This window comes from Denticeps clupeoides, chromosome 10 (assembly GCF_900700375.1).
Source record: "Denticeps clupeoides chromosome 10, fDenClu1.1, whole genome shotgun sequence".
NCBI lineage: Eukaryota > Metazoa > Chordata > Actinopteri > Clupeiformes > Denticipitidae > Denticeps > Denticeps clupeoides.
The window spans coordinates 15061278-15079696 of NC_041716.1; the positions used below are offsets into that span (position 1 = coordinate 15061278).

General features: G+C 44.6%; 1 protein-coding gene across 4 annotated transcripts in view; it reads right to left on the minus strand.

The window, feature by feature from the left end:
* Nucleotides 1-18419, minus strand: part of camta1a (calmodulin binding transcription activator 1a) — a 319797-nt gene that overhangs the window by 289103 nt on the left and 12275 nt on the right. For all 4 annotated transcript variants that reach the window (XM_028992546.1, XM_028992547.1, XM_028992544.1 and 1 more), the window contains one exon: nucleotides 9381-9484. In XM_028992546.1, coding sequence (XP_028848379.1) covers nucleotides 9381-9484 — 104 coding nt within the window. The remainder of the gene's footprint in view (nucleotides 1-9380; nucleotides 9485-18419) is intronic.

The following is an 18419-nucleotide window of genomic DNA, read 5'->3' on the forward strand; positions in this document are numbered from 1 at the left end:
GTAAAAAAAGGACAGTTCATAATCCGTTTGATTTTAAACTGTTCTCCCGGCGATTTCGCTGAAATGAACAATATTTCGTTATTCTGTGTTCTGTAATCACTCAAACCCTTGCTGAATTTTGGATTTGGCCAGGACGGATAAAAACCGCTCCCCTAAACAAAACACAGGACTGGCTGACTGCACGAGAACCGAAGCCCACAAACACTCTGCACCTCCAACGGACTAAAGTGAAGATGCAAAAGAGGAAGAAGATCGAGAGTAGACTTCTGAGACCAGGAGCGGAACACATGTCCTCTTGAGAAGGCCAGAGCCCAGTCATCTAAATTCCAGGCATGCCCTGGACACCTGTTCGTAAAAATGCTAAGGCGTTCCTTTCTGTGGGAAGAAAGCAAGCAAACATGACCTTTAATTTCCACTGATTCCCCCAGAGAACCTAATGAATGTTTCTGCAAACATTCGCGATTCGGAATGAGTCATTTTAATTACACACAGTTGGAGAGGACGCCCTGTTTAGGTGTTCCGATGAAGATAAACATTTAATCAAGTGGCATCTTGAGTTAAATTAGACATCTTCCAAATGTTCGGCAAAAAAAATGACAGCTGAAAGGAGCCTGATTTGTTTTGCAGGACGTTAAAATGAGAAAGACGTCACCTGCCACTGGTTTTGGGGCAGCTGAAGTATTCCAGTCACTCGGAGAGACTGCCAGTCCTGGCTGGATTAGAATGAGGTTGAGGGTCTTCGAGGAGAGAGGGTCGTGGAGGAATTCCTCAAAGAATCCATAAACATTTCATTACCCGGTGGTGAAGAGAAAGTGAAGTGATTGTCACTGCGATACACAGCACACAGTGACACAGCGAAATGTGTCCTCTGCTTTTAACCATCAGCCTTGGTGATCAGTGGGCAGCCATGACAGGCACCCGGGGAGCAGTGTGTGGTGACGGTGCTTCGCTCAGTGGCACCTCGAGATTCGAACTGGCAACCTTCCGATTACAGGTCCGTTTCCTTAACCGCTAGGCCACCAATTCACTGGACTGCCAAGCAGTGGTGGCCAAAGTAAAGGACTATTGAAGAGAAATTTCTTTCAAACACCCCTGTTTTCAATGTTTTATCCAAAGTGTACAATGTACATACCTAACTGCAAACCTTCATCACACTGGTTGAGCCAAGTTTAGCAGAATAAGAGCCAGTAATGTGGGCACCATAGCCATAAACAAAATGTCCGCTTCCTGACTTTCATGTTCCACCAGTCCCATGCCAAGCAAACCCCTGAACGTTCCCACAACACAAAACCAACAAGTCTGTCTCAGTACCAAGTGGTAGGGCAACTTAACAGAATATGGAATAATACAATAATTGTTTCTGATCTATACACACCTAAGTTTAGGGTAGCCACCAAGTCCATGACAGAGAGGATCATTTCAGGACAGGATTTGTAAACCACCATTTACATACAAAGGACATGTATTTGCACAGGATTCTTAATGTTATTGCAAAAAGCGCTGCACAACAAACCAGACAAAACACAAAACCTGAGTTATTTAGTCAAAGAAGATGAGCACTGCAATTCTTGACATGGACATGGTCTGGGACAGCCTACCTTAGCTCCATTCATTAATGTGAGCATTAGCAATGCAAAATAAGTGATCATGGGTACATTTGATTTATCTAAAAGCATAAAATAGCTGCTAGTACAAATGAAATAAAGCATTGCTATTGCATAAAAATTCTATTACAACATGAGAAATAACTAGAAAACTTTACATTGCCTGTTTGCAATCTTGGATAAGTCTCTGGGTCAGCATGTGATCCAGTACAAGGACAATGTAACAGATTTATTCAAGGAGTTCAAATCTGATCGATGTTTCAGCACAGTATATAAAAGGCAAGGTCAGAAAGAACTTCCCAAAGATCCCTCGGAGATAATTATGTGGCTATAATAGATCGCATGACACGGATACTACAGTAAACATTTGGCAGACATCGCCATTCACTGATGCATCCACAGATGCAAGTTAAAGGCTTTACTATGCAAAGGAGAAGGCATGCATCAACACTACCCAGATGCTCTGCCAACTCCTCTGGGCTCTGTCTCATGTGGGATGAACAGTGTCACACTGGAATCGTGTTTTGTGGTACGATGAGTCAACATTTCAATTTTTTTTTTTTGGGGGGGGGGATCACTGTGGTCGCTGAGCCAAGAACCATGTGAGCTGTTATCACAGTCAGGTCCAAAGCCAGCATCTGTCATGGTGTCAGTGCCCACAGTGCTAACTTTTACATCTGTGAGGGCACCATTAAAGCAGAAAGATGTCTACGCGTTTGGGAGCAACATATGATGGCAGCCTGGCACCATCTTTTTACGGCATATCCCTGCAGGACTACACCAGCACACACATTCCACCTGGATTGCCGGTGAGTCTGGAGTGCCGGTGCTACGCTGGCCTCCCTGCAGTCCTGATCTCGCTCCGATTGAGAATAGTGGATTATGAAGTGCAAACTGTTCCAACAAAGGCCCCAAACAACAGCGCAGCTGACTATTTGCCTGGATTAAGGTTCTGGTTACATTCTGGTTACACGGTGTCAAACACCCCACTGTTCCAGTCATCATATTTATATATAAAACTATTACATTTGCAAAGCTAAAACATAAAAGCAGATTTTTTTCATATTTAAAGTGTGAATATTGTTGTGATATATCTTCTAAAATCTCAGTGAGACACGTAAAACGCTGGCTATACAGACAGAACCCGTTCTGCACAAACCAGCCTGTATTGAAACAAAGCAACACTGGCATAAACCCACACATTCAGATGCGTTTGAGAATAACAAGCACACAAATTAACACTATAATTCATGTGGCTCAAATACTCAGTGCTACTCACTCCATATTTTAGTCACCCAGTGGAGAGAATGGGGGCTTGCAAACTGCGGTGTGGTGCTTGACAACGCTCTCGCAGTCACAAAGGCTCCGCTTTCTAAATGAGATAAGCTCGGTCTGTACACAACACACTGCAGGATACCTGCTAATGGAGGAAAGATGAAGCAGAATGAGTCTCTCTTTGTCCTCCTCGAGGCCTTTCATATTTCGCTCAATCAACTTGTACAACACTCTCATTATTGCTACAAAAGGACAGCGAGTCGAGGCGCGACTGAATGAAGCCGAAGCGCAAAACATGCAATGAGCGACTTCAGCTCTACAAGAACCGCAGCAAGCAATCAAACAAAAACGAGAGAAGCGACTGTAATAAAAAAATTAAAAAAAGAAAGTAAGAAATTTTAAAAACATGAGCACAAGATGAGCAGTAGAGAAGGCAGTAATCTGTTTAATCATGTTTTCATTTTAGTAAGCTGCATTGCAATCTTGGGCCATTAAAAAAGAAAGAAAAAAAAAAACATGACCAGAATAACCAGAATTCCTAAAAAGAAGGAAATAAATCCTGTCATACATGTTCTCCTCAAAGTCAGAATAAAACAAGACCATTTACACCCTGGTGTGGACAGCAATGTATATGCCAGTCATCTGGCCCCCCAGGTTATTACCAATAAGACAGAGGCGGAGTTTAAGAACCAAAGCAGCCTTGTGTCATTTTGTAACATTTACATGCACAGGTTGTCGTCAGACCCCGGGAAATAAACTGAATTATACATTTCTGCTCGTCTCAGAGGTACGTATAAAACAGGCAACAAGACATATAGTTCACAAGGCAGTTGTTAGTGATACACTATGATGACTACTGAACCCTTAATTAGTAATGCTGTTGTTGATGGACGGAGCTCCTGTTCATGCACATGCACGCGTGACCCCCTCTCACAGTGGAAACGCTCTCACACAGGATACCCTGTGTTTCGGAGGTCAAGGGTGTCAGCCAAAGTCCAGACTAGAAGCAAACGTACAGGCACGACTCTTTCAGAAAGTGTCTTCAAGCTTATGGCCTTTTATCTTTGGCAACTCCGCAGTGACGGGATGACTGCCCTGGCTTCGCACCTCAAGCCATTTGTCACAGTTACTACTGCCCGTCCTTGGCAATCTCAGTTTCCGAAAAAAGACAGTTCGTGCGCACATGCTACAATAGAGCTAAGTAGCATTTATCTGTGCGTATTTGGCTAAAAAGTGAACATATATGATGATTCTTCAATATTGCAGACGTTGAAATAAAACCTTGATGTGACACCAAATGCCATGGTGAGGTCAACATGACCTGCTGCATGATCTGCAGCATTAACTAGTCTAAATGGAGTGAGTTATTGTGTTTTTTTCTTTTATCAAAATAAGACTAGAACTAGAACTCGTGGCTTTGTTATTATATGTAATTTTGTGAGCTCTTGGAAATAAACTAGAATTAGAGCATTAATAATTGACACAGCCCTTTGAAATGCAGTTTCCACCATATGTACAAGGTACACAAAACCTCTTCTATGGTTAAAAACCATTTAAAATAAACGTAATAAGAATGTCCTTGTGCATTTTCATTTACTGATGATGGCTGTCAGAGCTCATCCACATGGGTCTGATGCTTTCAGCATCTCTTTTTTTATACACTGGGCCCTTGCGTCCCTCAAGCCATAAGCCATCTCTCCCTGGATGGACATAAGCAGGATTTTAGAAATTCCCAAACAAAATAATGGCCGAGTACAACTCCCAGGGCAAAATTAGGCATGCCTTAGCCCTGGGCAGACGTTCTGTCTGTTCCTCTCATGTCCTTAAAATGCCAAATAGGAATTTTCTTCTAATTCACAATGTGTTGAGACCCCTAGACAAGATCTGGCTTGTGCTTGTGATGCTAAAACATGAGGGTATTATTACAAATATGTTTGTACACTTGGTTTATTTATTCTGTTTGCATATTTACTGCTTCTTATTTATTGATTAAAGTATCTCTATATCCGGTTATTTGGCCGGATCTGTATTGCAACAGCCATTATTAGCCGTCCTTCTACAAGCCTGACTGTTTTTTAGTACACCGGACGTGGCTGCGGCCAGAGATTCCGTTCCGACCGCCCACGTCCCCGCGTCCCCTTCCAGTGCCATGTGCGTCCGCAGCAAGATCCCGCCACGGGCGGGGGGGGGCATATTGCACGCGGGCTGCGCGTCGTGCCAGTGCCAGGCGCGGAGGATTATTCCTGATGACAGGGCATTAAATGCACGCCGGCCCGCCGCAGAGCCCTAAGCTGATGTGCTGTGGTCCGGCAGTTCAGTTCCGGTTCAGAGGCGGTCCCCGGCCAAGGCTCGGATCACGGCCCCCGGCACGCCGCGCTCATTAAGACTCTGGTGTCGCACCGGCTTAGGAATCTCTCGCTGCCCTCCCTCAAGACTCCTCACTGGTGTCCAGCGTACCAAGCTGACATTTAGAAGCGCGAGGGCCACACGGTGGGATCAGTTCCGTTAAGCCCGACTGTGCGGGTTGCCAAACAGGAGCGGAACTTGCTGCTGGTGACAGTAGACCATGACAACATGTAATAAGCATAATAAGCGTCCCACTGCAGAGGGCTAGGATCCGGTCCAGGCTGCCGTTTGAATGGTTAAGTGGGTTGGTGGATTAATGTCTTCCCTGCGTGGTGTGAAAAAAAAAAAAAAAGAAGGACTTTAATCTCAACAGAAATGTCCAACAAAATAGAGGTCATCCCGCAGGTGCGCCGGCCACATCCGACCAGCTGGGTAGGATCTGCCAAGACGTCTGGAGGGATTTGAGCTCAAAAACTCCACCATGCAGCCAGCCCAGGCTGCGGCCGCAGGGCTTCTGCCCGCTCGCGTTTAATATGCGGACGTCGTGCAGTGTTGTTGTTGTTTTTTTATACCCAGCTGTTCCGTAAGTGGCGTTGCAGCTGATATTTCCCCTCATTTGTTTATTGGATTCAGATTTCACCAGGTTTTTAACACCCTCGCGCTGCGGCGGAAATAAACTGTTACGTTTTGCCCTTTAGATTTCCTCCCAATCTCATAGTGGCAATTTAAGAGATGTGGCACAGCGCAGGAGCCTATCAGCAACACTAGCCCCGGTTCCCATAACCGCCCCACCCTCGCCCGGCCTCTCCGGTCTTCCCTCGCGTTCGGATCAGATTGGTTTATCTAATTTTTTCCAGTAAACGCTTGAAATGTATTCCCGCTCACTTTCGCTCGCCGAACGCACACAGGGGAATTCGAGGAGCAAAATCATCAAGGAGCGGAGCGATTGGCATCGGCGGCGGACCAAGACGCCTTCCACATGCAGACCACAAGGCCACGCCGGGACCTCGACACACACATGCGCCGAAGGAGAGCGTCTGGTATTCTACACAAACTGCTGTGCACATCGACACGCGCTGGCCAAACTTTAACAGAGATGCCAACAAATTCCTTGAAATGTCACCGCGTTATGAACATTGGACTCGCACACGACACCGATGAATCACGGAGAAGGGGCTCGGAAGAGGAAGCCACATCGGGGATGCAAAGGCAGAGTGAAAAATATGCCGGGAATAAATGGCGTGTCACTTCCTGTAAGAGTCACACAACTGGCGGTGACGAGAGACCCGGTAATCCCTCTCAGCCTGACACCGGTGACTCACAACCTTCCTGGCACCTACGTGGCACGCATGAGAGACAAGCACCTTTGGTTTTGGGCAAGGTTTGCCTCGGCTCCTCTTCTGCCCCGACGCGCGGCACATCCGAATTAGACACGGCTGCGCGCCCCGGCGTCAGCGCCGGGTCCCGGAGCCGCCACGAATCCAGGAGACGTCCCCAAATACTACAGGGCTTTCCTCCTTACAGACCGGCCGTGGTGACTTCATTTCGGTAATAAATGACTTGACGTAGCGGGCTGTAGCCAACAGCGTTTCTCTTCAACAAGTGCCGACATTTTCAAATCTATTTCAAAAATGTGTTAATTAATTTTGACTGGGAGCACAACACTGCAGGTCACACAAGTTACAACATCAGCTTCAATTAGATGGATGCTAGCAGACGGTTCGGAACGCCACTTGCTTTTGTTTTGGGACTATGTTTAGATGTCGAGCAATTATGTTATCTTATTATATAATTATATTATATTGGTATTTATTTATTTATTTATTGGTGGAAAACTTAAATCAGAACAGACCATGTAAAAACTGTGATAATACAACGTTGCAAGACTTATTTGATCTTATCTTATTTTATAATATTTAATCTATGTTAAATCTACGTTAATTGACTTTTTACAACCTTGACTAATGCACATTTGTCTATAAGATTACCGAAGGACTTTTTCAGACATATTGAGAGAACAAAAGGGCCTTATTTTCAGGCCAATTTGGTATTATAATGTAAAATTCATGTTTTAAATGAACACTCAGGAGAATGCATTGTACTGAAATAATTGCTTTTGTCTTTTGGGACCGTCTACTAAGAGGGAACTTTGGGTCCACTGATCCATTGATGAAGCTTGTTGGGAAAATCAACTGTTCAGCTATTCTGGTGATGTGTAACGGGACAAGCATGAACTTGGTTATGAATCTTGGAGAATGTTTTTCTCCCAAAATGAGGTGTTCTATCAGTCAGAAACAGGTTCTCTTGAGGCATTATGTTGTATTTTGCTCTGTCTGCAGTTCTTCTCGTCAATGTCCATCTCAATCTCTAGAGCGTTCAGATGCACCACATCTAAAAAATTTTGTTTTTTTTTTGTTTTTTTTTTTAGCATGAACCAGTCTGAATAGAAGAATGGATCGAAATCCCAGCCCCTGGCAATTAAAGCTGATGACATTTTAAAAAAAAAGAAAAAAGCAACAACCTTAGAGTTGTTTCAATTTGAACCGCATGGAATTTCAATCTTTAAACCAATGGGTGTAGATTTTGGAGATGCAATGAAGCAGTCTCTATCTGCATCCTGTCACTCACCCTTCTTGCACACCGTATTTCCAGCACAAAGCTTGTCACTACATAAAGCAAGCGTTGAGGCGGAGGGGCATAAAGGGCTTTTTTCGGTTCATAAATACACAGAGGGAAAGGAGCGCCAGTGATTTGTCACCGGAGATTTTTGGCAAGGCTGAAATTGATGCGGGAGTGACGTGTGAGTTATGGCGGGGGGCTGTGACTGGCTTTATGAGGTCCCTGCTCCCCCAAACCACTCTTTTCCATGGATCCTTTCACAGAAGGGCGGCATTAATTAAAAGAGGGGAAGGAAATGGCATTCGGGTAGCTTTAGACAATCCATGAGAAGGCAAGTCAGCTCTCTTTGTTTGTGCGCTCCTCTGGTAATATTACACCTGTCAGTTAATGTGCTAAAACCGTAGCTGCCTCATTGGGATCAATTGTATTAAAAATGCAACAGCCTCGCCAAACGAGTTTATGAATTTCCTCAGAGAAATTCCGCAATAGCAATCATTTAAAATCCCCCCAGCTTTAAGCGGCTAAATAATGTTTAGTTTTCAATCTCTTAGCGGCTCGGGACAGGGAAAAAAAAGCATACCGCAAAAGCAGATTGAACATGAACGACAAATAAAATGTGAAAATCAAGCAAGACACAGTCTCATTTCCATTAAATGATAAAGTAGCCGGGCCTGAAAAGAAATGAACTCATTTAAAACGCCTGGCCTATAGGTCAAGGACAGGCAGACAGAGCAGCATTCCCCACGCCGGCGTTCACATGAAATAAATAAATAAATGCGATTTTTACGTTTTCATTTCCAATACAGAAAGCTAAAAGCCTTGTTATCTTTTCTTATTTGTTTGATACATTGTCTGTGAAATACCTTTAGGTGCTGAGGCAACCTTCTGAATTCATTTCAATGCGTATGACGTTTTATTCGCTTGTGGGAATGCGCTGCTGTTGACATGAGAAAAAACAGCAAAAGGCTTTTATCAAATAAGCATCTCACGACCCGGCCAATCACAAATCATGATGCTTTAAATACAGAATTTTTTTTTTCTATCTTAGAAGGCTTTTGTGCACTTTTGTAAACAATGAACACGTGCATGACCAATGCCAATTAATACTTTGTACAAGTTGAAAGGTGTATTGATTGATTATTGTTTCAGAGGCAGTAATAAACCTGACAGGCGCGATTTAAAAATCCCCCCGAGGCCATGCTACTTCACCGGGGGCTAATGCAACAAACACTTGAACACACTATTGATTGTTAATTAAAATAAAGAATGCGTCCCAGAATGGCGTTTCATGCAGACCCTCCCTCACAATGGACCCAGGCGCAGTTCACCAATATGCAGACGTCCCGGGGCTGACTCATGTGACCGCCATGCATGGGTCACGTTTTCTTGTGGTTATGCAGGGATCCTGGCACTAATACATATGCAGTTACAGAAGAATGCACACATTTTTCTCATACAGTTTTTTTGAGTAAAAAGGGTTAGAGGTGAGAAGTACAACATTATGACGGCCTGCAGGAAAGGGAGGGGCAGCCTTACCTCATTGGTGTTCCACCTGTGTCTCTCTTTTGGCAGCGAGGAGCATTTTGGTAGACATTCAAGCAGCTTTTTGGGCAGGTATATTTTCAAATGTCCATGTTCATCTGCAACAAAATACATCGACAAATACAGTGAGGTGTTTTCATTTTAGTTAGCTGGCGTCTGGGCTGGTGATGATAAGGCGGTACAGCATGCATTCTGAAAATGTTCTTTCAGGTCTGCAGAACATGAGGAAAATGCAAATCACATCCTTTAATACTGCATTTCACATCAAACACGCATATACACAAATATACGTTTCCCCAATTCTCAGGTCATCTTCATTTTCATAACATTGTGTGCTTTTGTGGTGTTAGCACTGTAAATACTAGTGTCCTCTATGAGGACCGGAATTAAATACAGTACAGGTTAGAAGTTTGGACACACCTTCTCATTCAATGTGTTTTCTTTATTTTCATGACCATTTACGTTGGTGGATTCTCACTGAAGGCATCAAAACTATGAATGAACACATGTGGAGTTATGTACTTAACAAAAAAAGGTGAAATGACTGAAAAAATGTTTTATATTCTAGTTTCTTTGCTCTGATTACTGCTTTACACACTCTTGGCATTTTCTCGATGAGCTTCAAGAGGTCGTCACCTGAAATGCTTTTCCAACAGTCTTGAAGGAGTTCCCAGAGGTGTTTAGCACATGTGTTCATTCATAGTTTTGATTCATGTAATAATGATGTTGTGTTAAATGTAAGTGAATACACAGGTAAATACACAGTGAACAACCATACAACCCATTTTTTGTCTGCTAAGCTATGAAGGATAGCTTAACCAATCCTTCCAAACCTATTCACACTGTGAAAACCAGGTCTTCAGTTTATTCGATTTTATTGGGACTATAAAAGAACAACAGAATCTCAGATCACCCGCAGGCCACATTCTGCTTCTCTGCTGCTTTAGAATACGCAATTATAATGGACCGTTTGCAAGAATGATTGACATGGCGGGTTTAAAACATTCATTTGGCAGTGATGGCTGGCACGGGCACTTTTGTTAGAGTGTGTGGATGGGGGGTGATTAGTAGGGATGGTCTGTAAACTGGAAGGTTGTGTGCTTTATGGACTTGAGAGAAAACAATGCCAATGACTTTAACAGGCCAGTAAAGTCTACAGATGCAGGGATCCCGGCAAGGTGAAATGCTGGGGTGACAAAAAAAAAAAAAAAAATGGCAGCAGAAGATAAAAGAACGAGGAGCACTGGTTTCTCCAAAAGGGCGATTAAAACCGGGCTATACATCAGCCTCCCTGCTATTCTCACCCCGTCTGTCTCGTTTTGCTGCCGCGGAACGCTTGGCAGGCCTGTCAAATCACTGCCATTTACGCTCATTGTTCTAGAGAGGAATTTCTAAATTATAATGATATTGTCTACAACTGTGAATTGAGTCCAATTATAATCAACTTGTTACTATCGTCTGCCGATTATGCACGAGTCTCTCACTGGCACCCACTCACAACTAACGTTCAAATCCAATTCCAAATAAATAAATAAATAACTAAAACAGGACAGACAGTGGGATGTGTAAAGCACAAACACTCGCACACATTCTCTCTCTCTCGTTCTCACAAACACGCACATATGCACAAATTGGAATTCTACACATTCCACGTTCAATAGCTCTTTAAACACAACCTTCGCATTCAAGCATTAAAAGGTGAGCAAATTAGGTTGGAGAACAAACACACAATATTTATTTTGAGTATTTTTTTTTCCATGAGGAAAATAATTGCGCTTGCCATAGGCGTTTTACGGAAAAGGAATGGAATTTATTATTCAAAGCTGAAATCCAAAGTTTCGTGCGCTAACGTAAACACACTAACAGCTTGGCAATTTACATAGAAAATGAGCTCTGCCTTTAAAATACGCAGAAAAGCTTATCACAAATGGAGCCGTCCTGGAGAAAAAGAGCCTCTGCCACTCACGCTGACATGACAACAGCAAAGGAGTCGGGTGAATCCGCCCGCTCGGTTATTACCGACGTCGTCAGCGTTAACCGCTGCCATGCCGAGCGTAACCTGGAGCCACTACAAAACGGCCTTTTCAGCCCGTCCAATTATCTTTAATTGTGGCGGATGTCTCATCAAGCAATGTAGTTCCTTCTAACTTCAGGTACAAGGTGTCTTACAGCTTCCTTAGTAGAACATGGAAAATCCATTTAAACTGGGTTCTTAAGTATAATATATCTCATATGATATTTTGAAAGAAAGCTTAAAAGCACAAATAGCCACTGACAGTTCCATACAGAAATGTTTCCGTGGCCATATATGAAGCAGTGGTGGAATGCAGTCCGTTTTCATCATGCGCTTTTGTACAATCGTGAATAAAATAAATAAAACAATAGAATTAGGTGGAACGGCATACATACGGCACACATGCACTGCAATAGCTGCATCCGCGGTTTTAGACAACAGAAAATAACACAACCATTATAGGTACTCAGAATGACACAATGGAACACAGCATTATTTTAAGGAGCCGGAAGAAATAATGAAAAGAAAACACAGTTACTAGGAAACACAAACCAACGAGTCAAAAAGTATCTCATACGTGAGCGTGCAGGAAATAAAAAAAAAAATGTAAAAAAAGACACAACTGTATAAAAAAAAAAAATAATAATCTGTCTGTCAAACAGTGTCAGGAACGTATTTTGCTGATTTTTTGGTTTTGTTTCTAAGGTAACGTGAACAGAACAAGCACACGGCGAACGTACGACGCTCTTTGCGTCGACATGTGGCGCCATTAAAGCGTGGGCGTTAACGCGTCCTGGACAGGTGGCGGGACTGCAGACGCGTACCTGCCTTCATTTGGATTTTAATAACTGAGCTTTCTTTGCGGGTGATTTATTACCGTGGGCATGTGTTTCTGAGCAAAAACATCGATTTTCATTTGCCTTCCCGTTTCTCTCGGTTGGCAAAGTCAATAGCAATAGGTACCGTGAGTGACTGGGTTTACTGCCGGGTAAATAAATAAAATATGAACGCTTGTTACCTGTGCCAAATGCTCTGCCGGGTAGAATATTTTTATCTAAAAAAAACAAAAAAAATCCTTCAAACTTCTGAGAGTGGGGGTGGGACAAACGATGAGGACGTTCCATGCACGGTTGCAGTCCGAGCGTAACCATAGAGGTGTTAAAAACGGGCGGAGCCAGACGTTCCCTTTTATGGCCACCAATTTGGAGGCTTTGCGCTTGTTCGCCGGGTTCCCGGAGATGAATTTGCAGATCCCGCCGCCGTGTGAATGAATGTTAACGGGCAGACGTTGTATCTGCAGCAATTTGCTGTGCTTAATTAGCAGTGCCGTAGAGCACCTGTTCAGAGTCGCAGGCGAGACGCAATCACGGGGCAGGGTGGAATAATGGCGGGTAAACAACAGCGCCGGCGCGGCGGGGGAGCGTTGAGACGGGCGTGGGCGCGGGGCCCTGAGCAGAGCGATGGGTGATTGGCTGATGGCAGACAGGAAGAGCCTTCGCCATCTCCCAGCTTCCCCAGCAGCGTCGCACCGCGCACCGCGGCCTGCGCCCGGCAACCAACCCTGCACGCGCACGCAGACACACCTACTCACACACGCACAACCACACACAGCAAACAACGCACACCGCCAAGCACATAGACCCTAACACAAACAACTGAAAGCCATACACACACACGCAAACAACCGGATTCGGCTCTTGCTTCCTGTGCACACACACACACACACACATTGACATTGTGACAGAGTCCTGTAACCGAGCGTCTTCACAGATCAACTCCGGCTGAAGAAACGCTTCCAGTGATGACATCAGCATCGCCACCCCCACCCCCCCAACCTGTTCCACCGCTCCGCGTCTCCACCACCACCACCCGACTTCACCGAGTCGCGGTCTTCCAGCGGACGCGGACCACGGCAAACGCTGCTCTCAGTCGCTCTTCCATGCCCTCCCCCTTCAACTAAAGAGCCACTAAATGGCATGAAACCACACAAAGGATGTTTTATGGGAAGAAAGAATAAAAAAATGTTGCAATGACATCCTTTAAAAAGAAGAACACTAAAGCTCGATACACATGGTCAGATTTTAGGGAAGAAGGGTGACATCGTGGCGATATCTTTGCTCATTTTACTGTGGGAGACAGAAGGCAGAGAACAAGGTCCCTGGTCGCTAGATGGATGAACCCTTTAGTGGACGTACACAATCGAGGAGGCGAATCTCGCGGTGAATCTAATAACGCTTTCCACCGTGAGAGCTGGGATGCCCGGCAGTCAGCGTCAGAGCTACGCTCAGCCGACACTACAAACGGAGAGAATGCGGTGGACGTGTTGGCAACACGCAGTGGACGGACAGAACCGAGCAGAACCGTGCTTCCTCCCACTGTCTGAAGGCATTCTACGTGGATGGTGACACTAGACTGGCCTCAGAGTTCAGAACGAATGACATCACACCCGACTATTATGTGCAGTACTCGACGGCATCCGTAGTATTTGTCACGTAATGCAATCAAATGAAGGAAATAACAGAGGTGGCAGCAGAGGTCCAGCTCGTACAACGTTTCTTCTGACACCGTTTTCTTCTGACTTTTTACCGTGCAAAAAGAACGATTGACAGAGCTCAGTATCTTTTACGTTGATGATGCTGCCGCAGCTTCTGTTCTTCCACACTAACTTACTTCGTAAGGTCACCATTCATTGTTCAGTCTGTGTGCCCGTCGTACCCGACTTTACTGGGCCTGTGCTGTCTGACACCACTCCTGGAATCCTGGCAAAATAAATCCCTCCGAGGAAGAATCTGAGGTGGCATCCGTGTTAACCGCCCCACATCTCAGCCACGCAGCAAAACTGTTCTATCACCAGGAAGAGCAGAGAGGGGAGATCCCCCCTGCGAAATGTATTTAAGGAGAGTAAAACGAAGAGTAATTGGCGCTGACAAGTACACGCTAAAGGAAATAAGAGCATCTCGGCACCGTTTGATGCTCCGTTCACGTTAAACAGTGATTTTCATGTTAAGTATACTTTTGCGAAGGAAGAAAGCCTGGGCTGCAACGTCGCTCGGTTAATTAAACAGTCAATAATAGTAAAATAGTCAGTAAACGCTCTCATGGTACATCTTAAGAGGCATTCTGGGAAGGCATGGATTTGTATGCCTATTCCGAAACATAAATTAATGCGACAGACCCAAAGACTAACTTCACTTTGAGGCCTACGCGGTAAACAGTATGGTAATTCAGCGTCGCTCAGATTAACCCAGAGAAAAGGACTCAATCTGACAGGCCAGACAAAGACGTGGGGGGAAGAAGAAAAAAAAAAAACGAGTATTTTTACAGAAAAAATATAATGTTAACTCCTTATCCGAGTTCGCCGTGACGCACGGATCAGAATGTACTCTGTCACTGGGAGAACAGGGGAGGGGGAGGTAAAGAAAGGGGAGACTATTGCGAAGACTTGAGTTGTGACGGAGCGGAGAGACGAGAGAAAACAGACGCTGTCTCTTGTCTGGGTTGTTATGTTATAAAAAGAAGAAGAAGAAGAAGGAGAAGAAGGGTAAAAAAAAAAAAAAAAATCAGTGGGCTACTGGGAGCTCCGTTCACTATGAAAGGAGCACAGAGACGAATGACGCCTCCCCTAACAATGCCGCAGTGGCTTTGATGGAGGCGTGGAGCGGGACGCGTATGTGGGTTTTGGGTTCTTTTTCGGGTGCGAGGGGGGGTTATACGGTCCCACGAGCACGATCCATACACACCAGCGGGGCCCTAGCCAGCCACTCGGCACTCTTCATTTTCTCTACGAACACCTCTGTGGCCGTCAACCCAATCAACCTAAAGTTATTGTTCTGGCTGCAAAAGAGCGCAATTGTCAGCTCGACTCATTTCGCTCTGAGCCAAGAACAGCACAGGTCCTCAAACAAAAAGTTCTATTCTAAAATAGGGCGGCGAGATGGCAGCATTCATTAGGACACCCTGCAGATCGGTGGTTCCCAATGTGCGGGACTCTGAGCTGGTGCAGAGGGGGGTGAGGATTTTTTTTTTATGTGTAAGCTTTTTTTTTTTTTTTTTTTTAACATGCATGTGTGACCAGATGAAGGTATTTCAGCTTGTTATGAGCCACAAGCAGCCAATCAGCAAGATGAAATCCACACAAGGCCACATATGATTAAAATAAGCTATGCTTCACTTGATTTTATGAATTGTTGACCTTTTTGGGGTCATTTCTTGGTCACCTCCCTGACTAAGGCCCTTCTCCCCAGATTGCTCAGTTTAGTTGGCCAGGCCAGCTCTAGGAAGAGTCCTGGTGGTTTTCAACTTCTGCCTCTGTGCTCATTGGGACCTTCAAAAGCAGCAGAAATATTTCATTAACCTTCGCCAGATTTGTGCCTTGAGACGATTCCTTTGACTTCATGCTTGGTTTGTGCTCTGACATGAACTGTCAACTGTGGGACTTTATATAGACAGGTATGTGTGCTGATGTTTTCCACTGGTGGACTCCAATTAAGCTGCAGAAACATCTCAATGATAATCATGGGAAACAGGAGGCACCTGAGCTCTATTTAGAGCTTCATGGCAAAGTCTGTGAATATATATGTAAATGTGCTTTCTCAGTTTTTTTTTCAATAAATTTGCCAAAACCTGAAGTAATCTTTTTTCATCATGTCATTATTGGGGTGTTGGGTGTACTGTAGAATCCTGAGGGAAAATTAATTTAATCCATTTTGGAATAAAGCTGTAACATAACAAAATGTGGAAAAATTGATGTGTTGTGAATACTTTCTGGATGCACTGTATATACAGTACAGGCCTAAAGGTTGGACACGGCTTCTCATTCAATGTTTTTCTTTATTTTCATGACCATTTATGTTGGTGGATTCTCACTGAAGGCATCAAAACTATGAATGAACACATGTGGAGTTATGTACAAAAAAAGGTGAAATAACTGAAAACATGTTTTATATTCTAGTTTCTTTGCTCTGATTACTGCTTTGCACACTCTTGGCATTCTCTCGATGAGCTTCAAGAGGTCGTCACCTGAAATGGTTTTCCAACAGCCTTGAAGGAGTTCCCAGAGGTGTTTAGCACTTGTTGGCCCTTTGCCTTCACTCTGCGGTCCAGCTCACCCCAAACCATCTGGATTGGGTTCAGGTCCGGTGACTGTGGAGGTCAGGTCTCCAATTTTTGTACAGTACATAACTCCACATGTGTACATTCATAGTTTTGATGCCTTCAGTGAGGATCTACCAACGTAAATGGTCATGAAAGGAGAAGGTGTGTCCAAACTTTTGGCCTGTACTGTATGTAACCAGTCCTTCCTATGCTAAAGATAGTTCTAAATGTCATTGTTGTATGTTTGGGGTCATTGTTCTGGTACAGAATAAAATTCGGGCCAATCTCAGGCCTAATTGATGCCTAAATCTCCAACTTAATTCGAAAAAATGCAGCCCCAAACTTGCAAGGAACCTCCACCTCGCTTCACTGTTACCTGCAGAACATGCTGCCTTCTGCTACAGCCAAAATTTTATGACTCACCAATCCAGAGCACCTGCTGCCATTTCTCTGCAGCACAGTTTGTGTGCATAGTGGAGTGGCTTTTTGGCTGCAACTCCCCTTCTAGCCAGTCTTCTCCAGAGAGTAGATGGGTGTACCTGTTGGACAGGTTGTGGGTTTGATGTTTTTTTCTTCTGCTAAAATAAAATTACTTAGCTGACCGATACGATCCTCAAAAATGCCTGTTTTTTGTGCGTCTTCGAAAGATCTTGAACATCCTGAAACCAGAGTCTGTTTAATCATTTTTGAAACCTTGTGTCTTGTCGCTGTGTTCAGTCTTGCCATGGTGCATGAAACTGTCTTCACCTTGGTAGTTTGTCTGTTCCCCGCTGAGTTTTCAGCCTCCTACACAGTGAAAGTGAAGCGATTGTCATTGTGATACACCGTAGCACAGCACACGGTAAACGATATCTGTCCTCTGCTTTTAACCATCACCCTTAATGAGCAGTGGGCAGCAGGCGCCCGGGGAGCAGTGTGTGGGGACGGTGCTTTGCTCTGTGTCACCTCAGTGGCAACTTGGCGGATCGGGATTCGAACCGGAAACCTTCTGGTTGTGGGTCCGCTTCCTTAACCGCTAGGCCACCCCTGTTTCTGGTTCAGTAAATTACTGTATTTATACTCTATGCATAATTGATTGGTCAAATATAATCCTGCAAAATCTCTGCCTTTGTTCAAGTTCTGTATATCAGGTGCGATGTGTTTTTGGTGTGTTATGTGAACTGGCCCTTAAAACGGTAAAACATTACAGGAGAGCAGGACTGAAAAATAATCATGGTGCCATTTGACAGATATGATGATCAACACTGGACAGAGAAATTCACAGAAATAAACACACTGCACATGACTGATAATTAGGCAATGAAAGCGGCCAGTTAGTTAGCAGACGTTCAGAAGCTCATCTGATCTTCTGGGTGACCAAAAAAGATTAACCAGGACCTAAGCAATAGAAAAGGAATTTTTTGTGTGAACATACTGAAATCATAGCAAAAAAAGCACAAAAAGCACAAAAAAGGATGTGAACCGAACTGAACTGCAAAAGTGTGAGGGTGGAGACCAGCGCGGAAGGCCAGGAGACCAGGGCCAGGGTGAGATGGATAGAGACAGCAGAAGAGGATTTCGAGGGCTGCCTGCCACCCACTCATGAGGGGGTTTTCTCATTAGAAGGAGCAGGTAGAGCGACTGCCGCCCCCTCACGCTGAGCCACAGCAGCTCGCCGCTTCACCGCTGCCAGCCTTCTTACTTACTCCGCAGTCGCCATGCGCTGCACGAAAATGCTGGAAACGTTAAGCACCAAAAAAGTGGGGCCTTGATCCCCTCAGGCAGTTAAAGGTGGGCAGTTTGGGGTCTGCGTGTCTGAGCAGCACATGGAAGAGCCGATCTTCCATCTTAGGCGAGCGAGTGCTCATCTGGACATCGGCGCAGCCGACCCCGCTGAAGGGGGGCTGTTTTAAGAGGTTTAACAGCATCAGTCATGCTAGCTTGCG